Source organism: Rhineura floridana, chromosome 5 (genome assembly GCF_030035675.1).
Source record: "Rhineura floridana isolate rRhiFlo1 chromosome 5, rRhiFlo1.hap2, whole genome shotgun sequence".
Classification (NCBI taxonomy): domain Eukaryota; kingdom Metazoa; phylum Chordata; class Lepidosauria; order Squamata; family Rhineuridae; genus Rhineura; species Rhineura floridana.
Genome location: NC_084484.1, coordinates 117,048,885 through 117,066,002, shown reverse-complemented (window position 1 = coordinate 117,066,002; position 17,118 = coordinate 117,048,885). Strand labels below are relative to the sequence as shown.

The window sequence follows — 17,118 nt, the reverse complement described above, 5'->3', positions numbered from 1 at the left end:
TCAATATCTAACAAAGGAGGTGTGCCAGTGAGACATTTATCTTCTGTAACAAAGACTAGAATGGATATTCATATGTAACACAATAAATGCCAAAGCATGACATGTTTAATCTGGAAGACAGGGTCCTGCTGATCTCTTTTTATTAGTGGAGACCTTACAGCATCCCCAACTTCAGGAAGGTCTCAGAAATTTTGTGCTATGTTATCCACCCAGTCAACATTAATGTGAGGCGAGTAGTTTTTCACATAAGTAGCATAGGGAAGCTCAGTTCAGAGTTTATAGAGCATCTATGTGGGAGCAAGGTTTGGCGGAAAGAGAGCCATATCTAGAGAAAATGAGGGATCTAGATTTGTGTTGAATGCTGCATCTGCAGTTGAACAAACCAAAGGGCAGAGGGAAAAGCACCTCCTAAGAAACTTCACCATGTGATGGCTTTCCAGATGTCATACGCTGCCCTGTAGACTGAGCATAAGGGGGAAGAGGACAATGCCACATGTAGAATAAAAGAAGAATATCAAGGCATTTTTCATTTAGCAGAAACATCCTTGGGATTGTCTTACAGGAAATCAGGTTTAAGAAAAAGAGAAGCTAGTTGGCTTATGCTTTGAAGTTGTAGTGACAGGAAACAGCAATTAGGGTCAGGAGAAAGCTATGTGGAATGCTGGTCACTTCTCAAAGGAGTCTGGTGAGTTCATATAAGAACAAACTTAATAGCTGGTTACCTTTAAATCAATAACTAATGTAGCATATAAAAATGATATCCTCATATTTTGTAATGCAGATAGATCTATTTAGGTTCTTAGTATTAACTTGTGGCTTATAACTCTCTTTTTTTTTGTCCAGAATATTTATAACAATGTCATGTTAAGCTGAAGATGATCTTTGTGTGTGCCTGAGGCAGCTAATTCTTCTCAGTTCATTTAGAATTCTTGACCTTTGAAGTGTATGGATAACTTGGTAGTGGTGATGCTTGTGAGGTTGGGGAGAAATCAGTGGAACAGATACATAAAACCATCTGACTTGCTTCAGGAGAGAAAAATTAAGGCGTAACGGAAAATGAGTTCAGTTCAAGTTCACTTTTTTATTCCTGATTTCAGCAATTGATTATAGAGAGAGAAACATCAAGCAGCGAATCAAGAATAATTTTACATCATGGTCTGAATGTTATAATCCTATTCATTGTCATCTTAGATATTTCCCATTTTCTGTAATGGTAATTATATTCAGACACAGAGGAAAGATTTCTAATTTAAAGACTTCACATTGCTTCTGTTTCAGAAAACTGTGAGCACATGGCTTCTAATTTAAGCCCAGCCACCCCTTCAAAGACTGATTTGTATGCATCCTGCTATTGCTCAATAAACCACATAGCAACAATGTAACACCTTCCATACAGCACTCTTGCAAATCAGGAGATGAATGTTCTCAACAGCTTACAGTTACCAGAAGTGGGACACTGGGGTTTTGCCCTCCTGATTTCCCCAAGTGGTAGAAAGTTCCAGAAGATTAACGGGGTCATTTTCCTTGTGAAGTCAGTATTGGAGGATTGTAGCATATTTGTAAGCTCTTATTTCCAGTTTAGAAGTTGAGGAAGAAGTAAAGGGAAGATAGGCATACGGAGAACCAATGCTTGTCTTAATACATGCTCTCTGTTGGACTACTACCTGGGAGACCAGGGTTCGAATCCCCACATAGCCATGAAGCTCACTGGGTGACCTTGGGCCAATCACTGCCTCTCAGCCTTATGAAAACCCTATTCATAGGGTCGCCATAAGTCAGAATTGACTTGAAGGCAGTACATTTACATTTCTTAAGGTCAACTGTCTAGTCTTTCAGTTCCCGCAATGCTGCTTCTTACTAACCAGTTCCAAAAAGCCTGACTGCTTTTTCTTGGGCTTTGATCAGATTCAAATTGCAATGATTTTTTTTTTGAGCTTTCCATACTGCACCTTCCATTTTGCCTAGAGGGTGTGACCTGCATTCCAGGTGCTAGAGCCATCAGCCTGTCATAAATCTTCTGTCTCAGGCATACCACTAATGCTCAAGCTATACAAAGGATTAGGAAGATGGTCACTTTGCACAGGAAAACAAAATAGCTGTGGCACTAGATTTCATTTAAATAAAGTATTTTTCTTTCTTACTTACTTACTTATTTCCCACCCTTCCTCCTAGAACGAGTCTACTTTCTTTGTAATATTCAACTCAGTCACATCTCTCTAATATTTGACAGATATGCTTGCAAACTGTTATGCAGTGTAGAGGCATATCATTGCTGGGAGGGGGGAGGGTTTGTAGGCAGTGGGGTGAGCAGCTGCTTCAAGGGAAGTTCCAGGAGAATTACTGTCTTTCAAGGACCCTGAGGAGAAGACTAGAAACACTGGATTCAAGTTAAAGCTAAATATATTTAGATTACATGCCAGAAATACGTCTCTGGCATCTGGCCTGGTTTGTACATCATGGTAATCCAAACCATAGCTTAGTGCGTCATCTGAACCTGGGTTTATAGTTAAGCAGTAAGTTTTGTTCTTGGCTACGGCTGTGGTTAGTGAGGAGAGAGCTTAACCATGAAACCCAATTCGGACAACACACTAAACCAAATCTTGGTTCATCTCTAGGGTAAAATAAGCAATCTGCTGGGGAGCTGTCAAGCAGCTGTGAGCTCATTTCTGGGAGTCTTCATGTTTGCACAGTCCCAGTAAGCAGTAAGTTTGACTTACTGTGACATGTGAATGAGGCCACTGTCTCTTAAAGATGGGAAATACTTAGTGTGTTCATCTATAAATGAAAATGACCAGTTAAATTTGAGATTATGACATATGATGGATTGTAACTGTAATTGCTTTAGTATGACTGTAAGCACATTTAAAAGTAGATCTGCTCCAAACTACTATATTGTTTCAGTGTTTCAGTGAAAATAGTGATATCAGGGTAGGCATATATGTGTGGAAATATTTTCCTAAAATATGTTTTTATTGTGCTGATGGTAAACAGCTTTTTCTGATTTTGTTCACTGATCTTGTTCCGTCTTCTGCTTCTGAAGCAGCAGTTTTTTCTCTGTTTCGCCTCTTTCTGGATTAGAAATAATGGTAATTCCAGTTAATCAGGGATCACACAGTGAACTGGATGGCATCAAAATGCTGTGTAGCCAATCAGACATTGGTATGAAATTATATTACTGAGAACAAACAAAGCCAATTGAGAGTTAAATGATAATGTGCATAAAAATGGAAATATTTTTGCAGACACTATGAAAAAGATGTCAGAGAGATTTTTTTGACATTTCAGAAAATATTCCCCCAAGCCAATATGTAGCTTGCCTTAGCCCTGTAAAAAGGGTATCCTGTGTTACTTTCTGTGTATCACTAAACTGGTTCTATTAAATATGTTGTATATGTTTATTATTTCATGTCACAAACATGAAAATACATTCTACTTGTTTAAAAACCATACAAGTGGGTCACCTTTAATATCCCATTTTCTATGCCTCAGTTCTTCCCTGAAATTTCTGCACTGCTAGTTTTCTAGATGATAAAGGATATACTTTTTGTTTCTGTGCTGTGCCAAATGCAAAAAATGGCATTTGTATGTAGTGCATTCTACATTATATGTGCATGTTCATCTATCTCAATAACTGACTGTCATCTTTGTGTGCATATGTCCTGCAGTGAAAACAAAACTTCTATCTTCCTCAAGATGTCAGGTTTTCCAGGATAAATTTCTAGCTGTAGGCAGCTTTAGTGAAGAACTTCACACTGTGAACATGTTCCCTGCAGCCAATGAACAGATTAGGCTTACTAACACAACTTTATAGGAATTTTGCTTTTTCCCCACCACATTCATTTCAAACATCAATCCAAATTATTGTTATGGGTTTGAGACAAATGATTTCTATGAGTCCCTTTCCAGCCTCTGATTTGGAACCCTACACTTGGGGGTGAGAAACCTGCTCTGCTGGTCAGATGAGTTCCCTTTGTTAGTCTAATAGAGAGTTAATGGACCTATCAAGTTCCCATTAACATGGCCAGGGAGATCCTATTATTGAAACTGTTCAGGAGAGCCCCCCCTTCCTGAGGCCAAGGAAAGGCTTGAGTTTTGAGTTGAGTCTGAGGAAAGGCTGGGAGCTGGAGGCAGGCAGAGAGACTGTCTGTCTGCACCATGGCTTTAGGGTGCTTCCTGTAAGCCTGATGGAAAAGAAAGATCTATTGGACTGCTGATGCTTTGAACCCCTCCATCTGAAGCTCAGGTTGGAATGTGTGTAAATAAATAAACCATATTTTGTGAAGACACCACAGTCTCCGCTGACCTTCTTTCCAAGGAAACCAAACCCCTGGGTAAGCGCAGGGACTCCTGGAAATCTCTAACCGCTCGGAGATTGGGGTGGCACGCAACATTATTATCATTTGTGATATGTTCTTAAACCTCAGCACACAATTGTGCTAACTTTGTCCTACTAATTTCATTGTGTAAAACCTAGAATGCCACTTCATGGGCTATTTCATATGAACTGTATTCCACTGATAGCCAGGTAGAAAGGATCAGTGCTAGGGGGCTCAGGGCCATCAGGGGGCCCAGACTCTTAGTTTTCATTTTTTAAACAAAAGTTTTTATGTGCTCTAAAACAGTGATTCCCAACCTTTATGAGTATGGGACCCCCTTTATAAGCTCAAAAAATTTCATGACCCCTTCCCCTTGGGAGGCAGGCTGGCTGCCACGAAGAAAAGGGGAAAGCAGCCTTTCCTTGCAGCCTTGCTTCTTTTTGCTTCACAACAAGGCCTCTCCTCTCGTTCTGAGTAAGGGTGTCATCAGCAGCGGCAATGTGAGGAGATGGGGGTCAGTGATAGTAATGCCCTCTTCTTCCAGTATCTCTACCCTCAGCCTCCTTTGGCGTCTGCCATGTATTTTGTAGGCAGATGCTTGCCCTCGGTGCACCTGAAAGGTGCTCTGGCGCTACAGCAAAAGTCCTCTCCTCTTGTTTGGAGCAAGGGGGAGGTGTCATCTGCACCAGCAGTGGGGAGCAGACAGTGTCCAGGGAGTGAAGACTCTTTTTTTAAAAAAAAACCTAATAAATTAATTTCTTTACTGTTTGCGGCCCCCATTGGGGTCACAGCCCCCAGGTTGGGAACCACTGCTCTAAGACCAAAGTTAAACAAAACCCGTCTCCCCCCCAAAAAATGTGAAATGAGGTTGCCTGCTGCTTTAAGCCCCTGCCCCTTCAGGTTTTTAGCCAGTCACTGAAGTCATTAGATATCATTACCTAACCCCATCTTGATCATCAACTTGAAAGAGTCTATTTTCTCCTTTCCTGGCTGTATCTTTCTGGGTAGTGGCTTCTGTCTCCTTATAATCTTCATTTGAGATCAGGTACTTCCTATCAGTTATTTTCTGCAGATTTGGATTGAAAATACCCCCATGCCATTCTGCTACTTCCCATAACCTTATTTCAGAACAAAACCTTACAAAACTTACAGCTTATATTGGCGTTTTCATATTCCTGGGGGGGCTAACTTTTTATGTTTCAATTTTTTTTTATTTAAGGAGCCTCTTTCTCCCACCCACCCCTTTCCTGTTAGTCAAAGACCTGAGGGACTTCCAGCACCATCACTGCACCATGAAAATCCTATAAGCACTTAAATGGGTTGTTGTTCAAAGAGGTTCAGAAAAGAGCAACCAAAATGATTAATGGGATGGAGCAAATCCCCTGTGAGGAAAGGTTGCAGCATATGAGACTTTTTAGTTATGAGAAAAGGTGAGTAAGATGAGACATGATAGAAGTGTATAAAATTATGCATGGTGTAGAGAAAGTGGATAGAGAAACATTTCTCTTATAATGCTAGAACACGTGGACATTCAGTGAAGATGCAGGACAGACAAAAGAAAGTACTTCCTCATGTAGCATATAGTTAAACTGTGGAATTCATTCCCACAGGAGGCTTTGATGGCCACCAATTTGGATGGCTTTAAAAGAGGATCAAACAAATTCATGGCAGATAAGGCTATCAGTGGCTACTAGACATGATACCTGTGCTCTGCTACCATAGTCAGAGGCAGTATGCTTCTGAAAACCAATTGCTGGAGGGGAGAGCACTGTTGCGCTCTGGTTCTGCTTATGGGCTTATCTGGCTGGCCACTGAGAACAGGATGCTGGAGTAGATGAGCCATTGGCCTGTTCTAACAGTCTGTTCTTACATTCTGAAAGGGATCAAGGTGGCATACATGGCTTTCCATTTTGTCTTCACAACAAGTGTGTAAGGTAGGTTAGCTAAGAGATTGGCCCAGGGGCATCAAGTGAGCTTAATGGCTGAGTGGGGATTTCAAATCCTTTTTTCTCAAAAAGAAAAAAAAAACACTTGTAGTTATTATGAAGTATTAATAAATAACCCCAACAAATGTATACAGGCCTGTTTTTTTAACTGTTTAAATCTTGCATTTATCCATGCATAAGCATCTGAACACAATTGCTGTAAAACGAGTTCTTTGTATGGATTGAGGCTGGCACTGAAGGAAAGCAGGGCTCTCATGCCTTTAAAAGCTCTGTGGCAGGCAGATACTAAACAGAGTAAGCCTTTTCTAGTACGGAACTACAAAGATTCACCTATTGATATTCTGGCTGTCAGACATCTTATTACTTGTTTCTGACCCTGATTTATATTTGGACGCTCATCTCCCTCCCCCTGCAAAAGAGGGTACAAATTTGCTTATGACATAGGGGTATGCAAATTTATGTCATCTTTTATGAATGCATCCAAGTGTGGGGGAATCCACATACAGTATACCGGGTCCAGAAAATACTGTTGGCACCCCTGACTATATGGATGGGCTTTTGGGTGCTTTGACAGTTAGGCTTTTTCAGTGAAAGCTACTTTTCTGTGGCGTAAGGTTACTTAAAACAGGAGAACTTTGATAGTTATCCCATTAGAGTAAAATACTATTAGCAGTGGTTGAATCTTCCCTTAATAATGATATATTGCTTTAAAATAGGATTGTATTTAGATATGTAGAATTAGGAATATATTTTAAACTATTTTTTCAATATATACTTGTATATCTGGCTACTTCCAATTATTCAAACTCACTATAATTTGGTAAGATATGAGAAAACCACTATTTCTACTGTGAAAAATAATCAGAAAACTCATAGAAGCTAATATTGGGTGGAGCATTTAATAGTGACTGAATGTGACTTTCTCTGAATGTCTAATGCTGTTGGCCATAAGAATGTCTTGCTGAATTAGACCAAGGATCCATTTAGTCCCACATCCTATATCCAATACTGGCCAGCCAGATATTATTCTACAAAGCCCACAAACTGGGCAAAATAACAGTCTCCAGTTTTTGTTCCCCAGGACTGGTTTTCAGAGGCATACTGTCTCTGAACATGCATACTGTTAATTCTGTTAAGGCTAATGCATTATTCATGATAGTCATGACTGGTATCACATGCAAACACGTAGGCTACTTGTTGACATCTTCTGAGATGCGTCTGTTTTTAGTATTTCAAGAGAGGTGTAACCAAGTTACTAACTGAAAAGGAATTTCCATTCACTTGCACTCAAGAAAGTATTAACAGGTGGTTGAGCTGTATGTGTAAATCTATAGGACAGTTAGGACTACCTTGCAAATGAAGAGCATGTTGGAATGTATGAGGTTCAACTCCAACTTGGTGGGTTGAGGCTGCATGAGGTTAATAAGGGTAGCTAGAGAGCTAGACCTCTTGCTGGTTGAGGCTGTACCTATCCCTTGTCTCTTCCCTTCTTGCTAGACTGATAAGCAACAGGATGTTTGATCCCAGTTCCTTCCTGCCTCTCTCTGTGTTCTCTTTCTCTTGAGAGGGGAGTAGACATCTTCTCTTTGTATCTCCTCTCAACCAGGATGAGGGCGAGTACTGGGACCAGTGCTCGCTGCTCCAGCATAGCCAGTTAGCTATAGAACTCTTTCCTATCAAGCATGTACTTCCAGAATAAAGTAGTTGTTTCTTATTTTAAAGCTTAAAGTCTCTGTTTGACTAATTTGCAGGGAAGGTAGAATCTTAGCAAAGATTCAAACAGACACACACAGCTCGCTCAATACTCTCCGTTTGCTACGCCTCTCAATAGAGAGAAATTCTGACAGAGCAAAGGTAGCAGAGCTGTCCCATAAGAAAAATTTCAAAATACCATTATTTGGCCAACCAAAATAGCGAATAAGGCTTTGAGTTCTCTAGAACTCTTCATTTATTTACATTAGGCTCTCACAAAAGTTATGCAAATTTCAGGTTGCACCTAGGACTGCTGGGACAAAGAAACATCCAGTGGTTGATTTCCCTATTTCTGAAAATATAAAATTCACTAATAGGCAAAAAATCTTGTGGTTTAAGAACATACCTATGGCCAACAGATATTTCTATCAAACTTTAATAAGCAGGGAAATTGGGCAGCTGTAGTGAATGCACCAACCGGGCAGGAGACATGAACTCCTTTCTGAGATATTGTACTGCCCTAAAAATGCAAACATCTAGATGCTATTCAACATCTATGTGAAACCGCTGGGAGCCATCATCAGGAGTTTTGGGCTGCAGTGTCACCAATATGCGGATGACACTCAGCTCTATCTCTCATTTAAGTCCTCACCAGAGTTGGCTGTGGAGACCTTGTCCAAATGCCTGGAGTCCGTAAGTGGATGGATGGGAGAGAACAGGCTGAAGCTAAATCCCGACAATAATGAGGTATTGCTCGTGGGTGATAAGAGAAGGCTGGGAAACTTAGACTTGGTGCTTAATGGGGTGAAATTACCCCTGAAGGACCAGGTCCGCAGCCTGGGGGTCATTCTTGACTCCCAGCTGTCCATGGAGGCTCAGGTTTCAGCAATGAGCCGGGCAGCTTGGTACCAGTTACATCTGGTACAGAGGCTGTGACCCTACCTTCCTGTTCATCTGCTCCCACGAGTGATACATGCCCTGGTCTCCTCTCGTTTAGACTACTGTAACGCGCTCTACGTGGGGTTACCCTTGAAAACGGTCCGGAAATTGCAGCTGGTACAGAATGCGGCGGCTCGCTTGATAATGCAGAGCCGTCGCCGGGATCATATTACTCCAGTGTTGATAGATCTACACTGGTTACCAGTTGTTTACCGGGCCCAATTCAAGGTGTTGGTATTGACCTTTAAAACCCTATACGGTTTCGGCCCAGTTTATCTGAAGGAATGCCTCCAGTATCACCAATTATGCCGCCAAACAAGACCGGCCTCACAAGACCTTCTCTCGGTCCCACCGGTGAAAACAGCTAGGCTGGTGCGGACCAGAGAGAGGGCATTTTTGATTGTGGCCCCCACCCTCTGGAACTCGCTTCCTTTTGACCTTCGACATCCCTCCTCCCTGATGGCTTTTCGCCGAGCCTTAAAAATCTGGCTATTCAGGCAGGCCTATGGGATTTCTGGGGCAGATTAGTTTTTATGGTATATTAATTGAAATATGGTTTTAGATTAATTGATGTTGATGTTGTGAATTGTTGATTGTATATTGTTTTATTGTTTTATATTGTATTTTGTATTGTTGTACGTCGCCCAGAGTGTCCGTTAATTCGGACAGATGGGCGACTAACAAATAAAATTTTATTATCATTATTATTATTATTAAACACAATTTGGGTTGGTCTTTCACAGTCCAATCCACTTCCTGTGTAGCTTGGAAGAATTTGGTAACATGGCTAGGATAGGTAAAACTGACCATGGGGGAGGAGGAGGAGAGGAGAATAAAGGGAAGGAGGGGGAGGGGGAAGGAGGGGATTGGAAGGGGAGGGGTGAAGGAAGGGTCGAAAGGGAGGTGATGGGAGGGAGGGGAGGGCAGGTTTGATCATTTGCATGCTTATTGAGTGCAGTGGGATTTACTCCCGTGCAATCATGCTTAGGATAGGAAACTGACCATGGTGGGAGGAGGGGGGGAGAGGGCAAAGGGGAGGGGGAGGAGGAGGAGGAGAAAGGCATGTCTAATCATGTCTAGTCATGGCTAGGATAGGTAAAACTGACCATGGGGGGAGGGGGAGGGGAGAGTAAAGGGAAGGAGGAAGGGGGGAGAGGAGAGCAGGAGGGGATTGGAAGGGGATGGGGAGGGTAAGGGGGGGTGAATGAAGGCGGAGGGAAGGGGCAAGAGGTATGGGATAGAAGGGAGGAGGAAGGAAGGGTAAGTTTGATCATTTGCATGCTTTTTGAATGCAGTGGGATTTACTCCAGTGCACTCATGCTTAGGATAGGTGAAAATGACCTGGGGGAGGAGGAGGGAGGGGAGAGGGAGGGGAAGAGATTGAATGGGTGAGCACTGGGCAGAGAGGAAGTCCCTTTTCAAAAGGAAAACATTGTGAACCGTATCATTCTTTTTCAGGGTTTCCCCCACCTTTTTATTTGACAGTAGGCATATGTAGCCTCCCACCCAAATTTAAACCAAAGCTGTCGCTGGTCCCATCCACCCAGGTCTTTATTTGACTTTAGACAGCCATGGCTTCTTCCAAAGAATCCTGGGAAGTGTAGTTAGTGAAGGGTACTGAGAGTTGCTAGGAGATGCCCTGTTCCCCTTACAAAGCTTCAATCAGACTGGCTGACTGTTAAACCACTCTGGCCACTGGAGCTCTGTCAGGGAATAGGAGTCTCCACTTAGTACCCTTCACAAACTACACTTCCTAGGATTCTTTGGGGGAAACCATGACTATCTAACGTGAAATAAAACTCTGGAGTGGGTGTGGCTCCCTGATTAGGCAAACCCAGCAGCTGTGAGACTGGCTTTTAGAACACTGACAGTTGGTTCTTACTGAGCATGCCCGGAGCTATCATTGAGTTCAATGCTCAATTTCTTAAATTAATTAAAAATCATCCAGGCATTTTTTTTAACTTAAACTGCAGAAGATGAAGGTCAGAGTATGGGGCAAGGTCAGTAATAGGATTACAGGTACTCTGTGAACATGGCTGATTTGTAATTAATTTCAACAAATTATGAGAACTCTGACAAAAAAAAAAGTCCAAAAGGGGTCTGGGGTTTTTTTCTTTCTCTTTTTATACTTTGAACTCTCGATTCTCTGTGAGAATCTGGTGTATCACCATGAAAATGTAGAAGGTTGTTAAGCAAGCGTTTCTGAGTTCAGGACTTTCAGTTTCAATCCCACACACATTTACTTTGGTTGATTATGATATCTCACTAGCATTATTGCTGATGGGTAGCTATCAGTTGTCATTATTATGGTAATATTTGCCTTGACTGCATTCAGTTTTTCATGTTGACATATTGATAATAGAAACATTTTCCTTAACTGATTAAGGAACTTGCCCTGGTTAGATATTAGTCCTTAGAGATATATCGCAACCTGATTAAGTCTCAGATATGTGTAGATTTTCACATTGTTCCTGTTAGTGTTTAAAGAAAGTGAAAAGTGAAATAGGTTGTCCATGTTCATTTAAACATTGGGTTTTTTTGGCCCTGAGATCCACGGCAGATGGAAAAGCACCGTGGATCACATGATCAGGGAAATCCCATACATATAAATATGTTAGGACTTTGCTCTTTACTTTCTGCACACAATAACATGGGAGACAAGAAGAGAGTCTGAGCCTGGGCTGAGATTGTTTCCCAGAGTACTGTTGATTTAAGCTCAGTTTTTCCAATTCAGAAGCCCTTGAAGGAATATAACGTGTGTTTCTTACCATCCAATTACCTAACCATGGTTTAAGCTCCTTTGTGCTTAAAAGGAGGTCTATAGTTCATGTGGGTTGGTATTCTGCATTCAGAAATGGTCCAAAGTTATTGATGTTATAGTTATTTATTAACTTTCCATAATTTACCCTGTTCTTAGACCATCGGAGAGCCCTCTCATCAAGACTCCTGTAATTCTATCAAACATTGACCACGTTTTTTTCAAACCCATCTTGACAACCATAAGAACTACGAAACCCGTTTTTTAAAAATGGCAAAAGTCTGACATTCTGAAGTTCTGGATTTCACTCTCCATACTAGATTTATGCTTGTACTGAAAATACACAAGGATCTGGGTGTTAGGATTGTGGCCACACAAATATACTATGTTCTTGTCACTCTGTCACTCTTATCTTTGCAGATAAGCTGTAAAAACAGTTGAAAAGTGTTTTTTAAAGAAACAAATAAAAATAAAATAAATCACTTTCAAATTATGAATGTTTATTTAACAAGTGTTTTTTCCCTGTGGTATTCATACTTTTCAGATTTTTTCCTTATTTTTTTTCCTTTTTAACTTCTTGGCTTTAATTTATTGTATTGTGTGCAAGAGTTTTAATCTATTTGCCTCAGAGCTTTATGAACAATGGTTGTGTACAATGAGAGTGTGAAAGGAAGACAGTTTGTCTAACCAATCTTTCTTCCAAAAGCCTCCTGAGAGGGTTGAGAACCCCTTCTGTGTTGTATGGTACAAATCACTTGAAATAGGATGGAGGAATCTTGCAGCATTGGAGCCCTGTACAACATACTGTTCAAGAGCAGAGGCTTTTCAAAGGGTCCACAGTCTCATAAGAGATAATAAAGATTGGCTGTGTAAGCTTAATTCTGCTCACACAAACCCTGGATACCTGATATTATTATAATTATATATTTTTTATTTATTGTTCTAGATCAGAGGAGGAAAGCTGATGATTACCTATACCAGGAAGAATGATGCTGGCAAATATGTCTGTGTTGGAACAAACATGGTGGGAGAAAGAGAGAGTGAAGTGGCTGAGCTCACAGTTTTAGGTATGGGAAATTTCCTCCATAATTAGTATTACAATAGAACATAAAAATAAATACAAATTCCAAAGCTAAATGTTGCCTTAAGACTGGGTAAATGCACATTTTGATCATAGCAAAAGGGTAACATTTCTAGATATCCTAAATTTGTTCATGGAACGTTAGTCTTAGAATATTTGGTCTGAGCCTGTGGTCCTTGACAAGTAAATGGACCTTGCAATCATGATAGATAGCCACTATGTCTACAGTTTGTTTATAATTTGGCAGGTTTCTTTGCCAATGGGTACCTCTCTTATGTATGCTATTTTCATAAATTGTCCATAAAACAATAAGGGAGATTAAGTGAACCCTTTTTAACCCAAAATATAAATACTGCTCTTGAAGGAAAACTACTGCAACTTTCATTCTCAAATTTGGCAGGATTTATGCCGTCATAAATGAAAATTTCATCCAGTTCCACCCCAAATTAAAAAAGTTAGTGTCAGTTCCTCCTTGAAAAAGATAACATTTTAGAGATGTCCAGCATATTAGCCCCTGGACCCAATTGCCTGTAGTTTGGCAGGTTTTAACCACTCTGAAGGGTAATATGCCTACAAATTTCATCCACTTCCATCAAAAGAGGGGGAAAGTTCTTGCTGTTTTTTTTTTAATTTCCAAATAGTAAATGAGGAGTTGAGCACATCCCAAAAACTAAAGCAGCTGCCCTTGCAGGATAATAATTTGAGCTGTCCTTCTGAAATTTGCTAAGATTCATGGCATTAAAAGGGGTAACTTTGCCTGGAAATTTCATCCAATTATAACCAAAAATAAAAACGTTGAGATGTTTCCTTTAAAAATAAAATTAAAATTAAAAAACTCAGAGGTTCCAGAGCAAGATTCCTATATTTATGTGCCGATAACCTGACAGGTTTTATCCATTCTAGAGAGGCTACCATGCCTACGAATTTCATCCACTTCTGTCAAAAGGGAGAAAAGTTACAACATTTTTCCCAATAATGAATGGGGAAAGGGGAAATGAAGCAAACTCAGATTGGTGAGTCAGACTGCGGAAACTACAAAGAACCTTGGACTGAGATAAACTGTTTTAGAAAGTGCCGAATCCAGACCCAAAGTTAATCTTGTTGCTAGTTCACACCTAGTTGCAGTGTGCCTTGCTCATTAATATGGGAATGTTAATGTTGACAAATTTTGGTTTCTGTGAAGACATATTTGTGTCCTATTATGATTACCATTTTACATCGGGACCGAAGAGAAACAAGAAGAATGGAGTTCACAAACCCACCAGGGTTTTGCAGGTATGCCCATCTAGCAGCACAAAGCCCCTCAAGGTTTTGTTGTCACTTAAATGGCATGTTCACACAATCCTGATTCATTTGTGAGCTGAGCAGTGATGTTTGGATATCCCTTATTTAGCTCATGTTTCTGGTACTAATGTAATGTATTGTTTTTCATGTGTTTCTCTGCCACTTCTTAGTCAAACTGTCATGGTGCTATTTCGATTGCCATATAGAATCACTGCATCTTGGGATCTGCATGTGTCACATTCCCATAATTTTTTTCACTCTTATCTCTGTTGCGCATTTGTTTCTTCTAGAAAGACCATCATTTGTGAAGAGACCAAGTAATTTGGCAGTAACTGTGGCGGATAGTGCAGAGTTTAATTGTGAAGCACGTGGTGATCCAGTGCCAACAGTAAGATGGCGAAAGGATGATGGAGAGCTACCTAAAGCAAGGTGCAGTAGACCTTAGTCATCATATAGAAGAAATAGGGTACATGTTTGATTGTGGTTTACTGTGTGCTTGGACTGAAAAAATCATAATGGTCCTGGAACTAGAATCCTCTTCCATTAATGCCTACCTGGAGAAAGTAATGGGTTGGACTAAATAAAAGCAAAAACCAATAAAATGAACACATCAATAATATTATATATAAAAATGCATCCTAATAAACATTAAATAAGTAGGCATGTTAGGTTTCCAAATCTCATGCTAATGCGGAGAGATTACCTTTCCTGGCTACATGACTAAAAAGGCATATCTAATTATTGTGTGAGGCAAGATTGTTCTACAGGAAATTGCACATGTACATTCACACACTTAAAATGCTTATCTGCAATTGAGATAGGGAAGGTTGTGAACTAGAGATTAAATTAAACTGGTGTGTTTTATTTGATCAAACATTAAAAATCCAGACAACTGCTTTCACAATCATCTTCAAAATACTAGTTGTATTTTGTGCATGAATGATCTGTTTGGAGCCCACCATTTACAAACAGTAGGGAAAAGAAATAATTTCTTTTAGCTCAAACTAATTGCCTCAATAATTGAAGAATGTCAAAACAAAATAAAATACTAAGGTTTTTTTCTCATTTCAAAAGAACATTTTATTCTATTACACAGGAACCAAACTCTGTTTTAATTAGCTATGCAACCCTACATATCTCTGCAGTTTTTATGATTGATTGTAATTTTATCTGCTACCATATTCTCATGAATATTGTGGTTTTAATGGAAGCTTTATTGTTTGTTGTGCTATGATCTCAGAACCTAAGACTTATATTGAAGTGCAGGTTTTAAATTCTTAAGTAAATAAATAAACCTAATTAATGAAAGTTTTACAATTTCTATCATATTTTTATGCTGCTAATTTATTCTATTGATTAAATTTGCATAGTCATATAATAACTTTTTCCCAAAAGGCTTTGTTGACTTCCTTTTGTGTTCTGAGTCAGAGAAAATTCTATGCACTGATGAATCCTGTTGCAGTTAAAGGTATTCATCTCCCACAAATCACTTTCCTTCCCCACACACAGACAAACTCTCACACCACATACTTCAGATCATGCAAATGGTCTGGATCATTTTTTATTTGTCAGCTAGATATTACGTTTGCAATGCTGTGTGTGCAGGTGTCCTATTAAAGGCAAACCTGACATTACTGCAGACCTTGAATAGAGTGTTCATTTGGCCTCCCTCGCAATATTAGGTACACTTCCTTGGTTTGTAAGCCCTGTTGAACAAATGTGACTTGTTTGAGGGCAGATGTGTATAAGATTGCACTCTTAGGAGCTGGGAAAACGAGACACACAACTTCTAATACTCCCCCACATGAAATGGGAGGTGGGTGTGTGTTTCTAGAAGAAGGAAATTAATTCCTATTACCTCTTCATACTCCTCAACTCCATTAGTGCCCAATGTGCTTAGGTGATGCAGCATAGCAAGTGGTTCCATGCTTGATTCTTTAGAGCCACCGTTGTAAGGTGCAAGAGGGGGCCTTTTCATCTGGTGCCAGCAGCCTCATTACTTCTGGCCATGCCAACTTAGGCTTCAGCTGCAGAGAGAGAAAGAATACACCAGCCATCTGGCTATAGCTGTGACCTGAGGAGCAGGCAGGCTAGGGAAAAGAAGAGCAATGTGTTTTGTGTGCTGTTGCTAGGGTTTGCTCAGAGACAGTTTCTCAGTTCTACCTTGCCAAGCCTGTTGCAGGAAGAACAGAGAAAGGGACTAAAGACTTTATTGCTTCAGTAGTCAGTGACCAGGAAACTTTGAAAAGGCAGTCTGGGTGATTAATCGATGGCAAATTTTAATTGATCCTTGCATATTTAACCAATTAATTTGTTTGATCAACCTGTTAATAGTATAACCCTGATTTCAACCTTAATATTTTCTTCTTCTACAACAACAACTAATCTTACTGACATAGAAAAGGAATATTAATATACGCATTAGAGGAAATATTAACTTTATTTTAGTATATTGAAATAAAAAGGCTGAAGGTTATTACAGTTTTTCATTTAAGCGACATAGAACCATTAATGCTAATACATGATAGCTTACAGTCATCTTGTGCTCAAAGATAGCAGTGCGTGAGTTCAGTCTAATATCTTCTGTCTGTTTGGTTTAGATATGAAATTCGTGATGACCACACCTTGAAAATTCAAACAGTTATGGCAGGAGACATGGGCTCTTACACTTGTGTTGCAGAAAATATGGTTGGAAAAACAGAAGCATCAGCAACTCTAACAGTTCAAGGTAAAATTACTTTGAAATACTGTTTATGCTGTGAGAAGGAAAGAAAATATTTGTGGTTTTATGGACTCATAAATAATCACTGCAAGAGCTTGCATTGCCAAAAGATAGGAAGATCATTCTGATTTTATTGTTGGACTTCTACTGAACTGTTGAGCATTTCAAATATGATTTTCTTTCTCTGTAAGGAAAGAGTTATGTTCCATCATGGAAATGAAAAAGGAAGGCATTTTGTATCTTGGCGGTCTTAGTACCATGTTATTCATAATATGAACACTTTTGTGTGTGTGTGTGCCTTCAAGTTGATTACGACTTATGGCCACCCTATGAATCAGCGACCTCCAATAGCATCTGTCATGAACCACCCTGTTTAGACC

General features: G+C 39.9%; 1 protein-coding gene across 9 annotated transcripts in view; it reads left to right on the top strand.

Moving 5' to 3' along the window:
- ROBO1 (roundabout guidance receptor 1) overlaps nucleotides 1–17,118 on the top strand; it is a 1,232,929-nt gene that overhangs the window by 1,051,825 nt on the left and 163,986 nt on the right. For all 9 annotated transcript variants that reach the window (XM_061627948.1, XM_061627952.1, XM_061627945.1 and 6 more), the window contains 3 exons: nucleotides 12,598–12,718; nucleotides 14,307–14,445; nucleotides 16,617–16,744. In XM_061627948.1, the coding sequence (XP_061483932.1) occupies nucleotides 12,598–12,718; nucleotides 14,307–14,445; nucleotides 16,617–16,744 (388 nt within the window). The remainder of the gene's footprint in view (nucleotides 1–12,597; nucleotides 12,719–14,306; nucleotides 14,446–16,616; nucleotides 16,745–17,118) is intronic.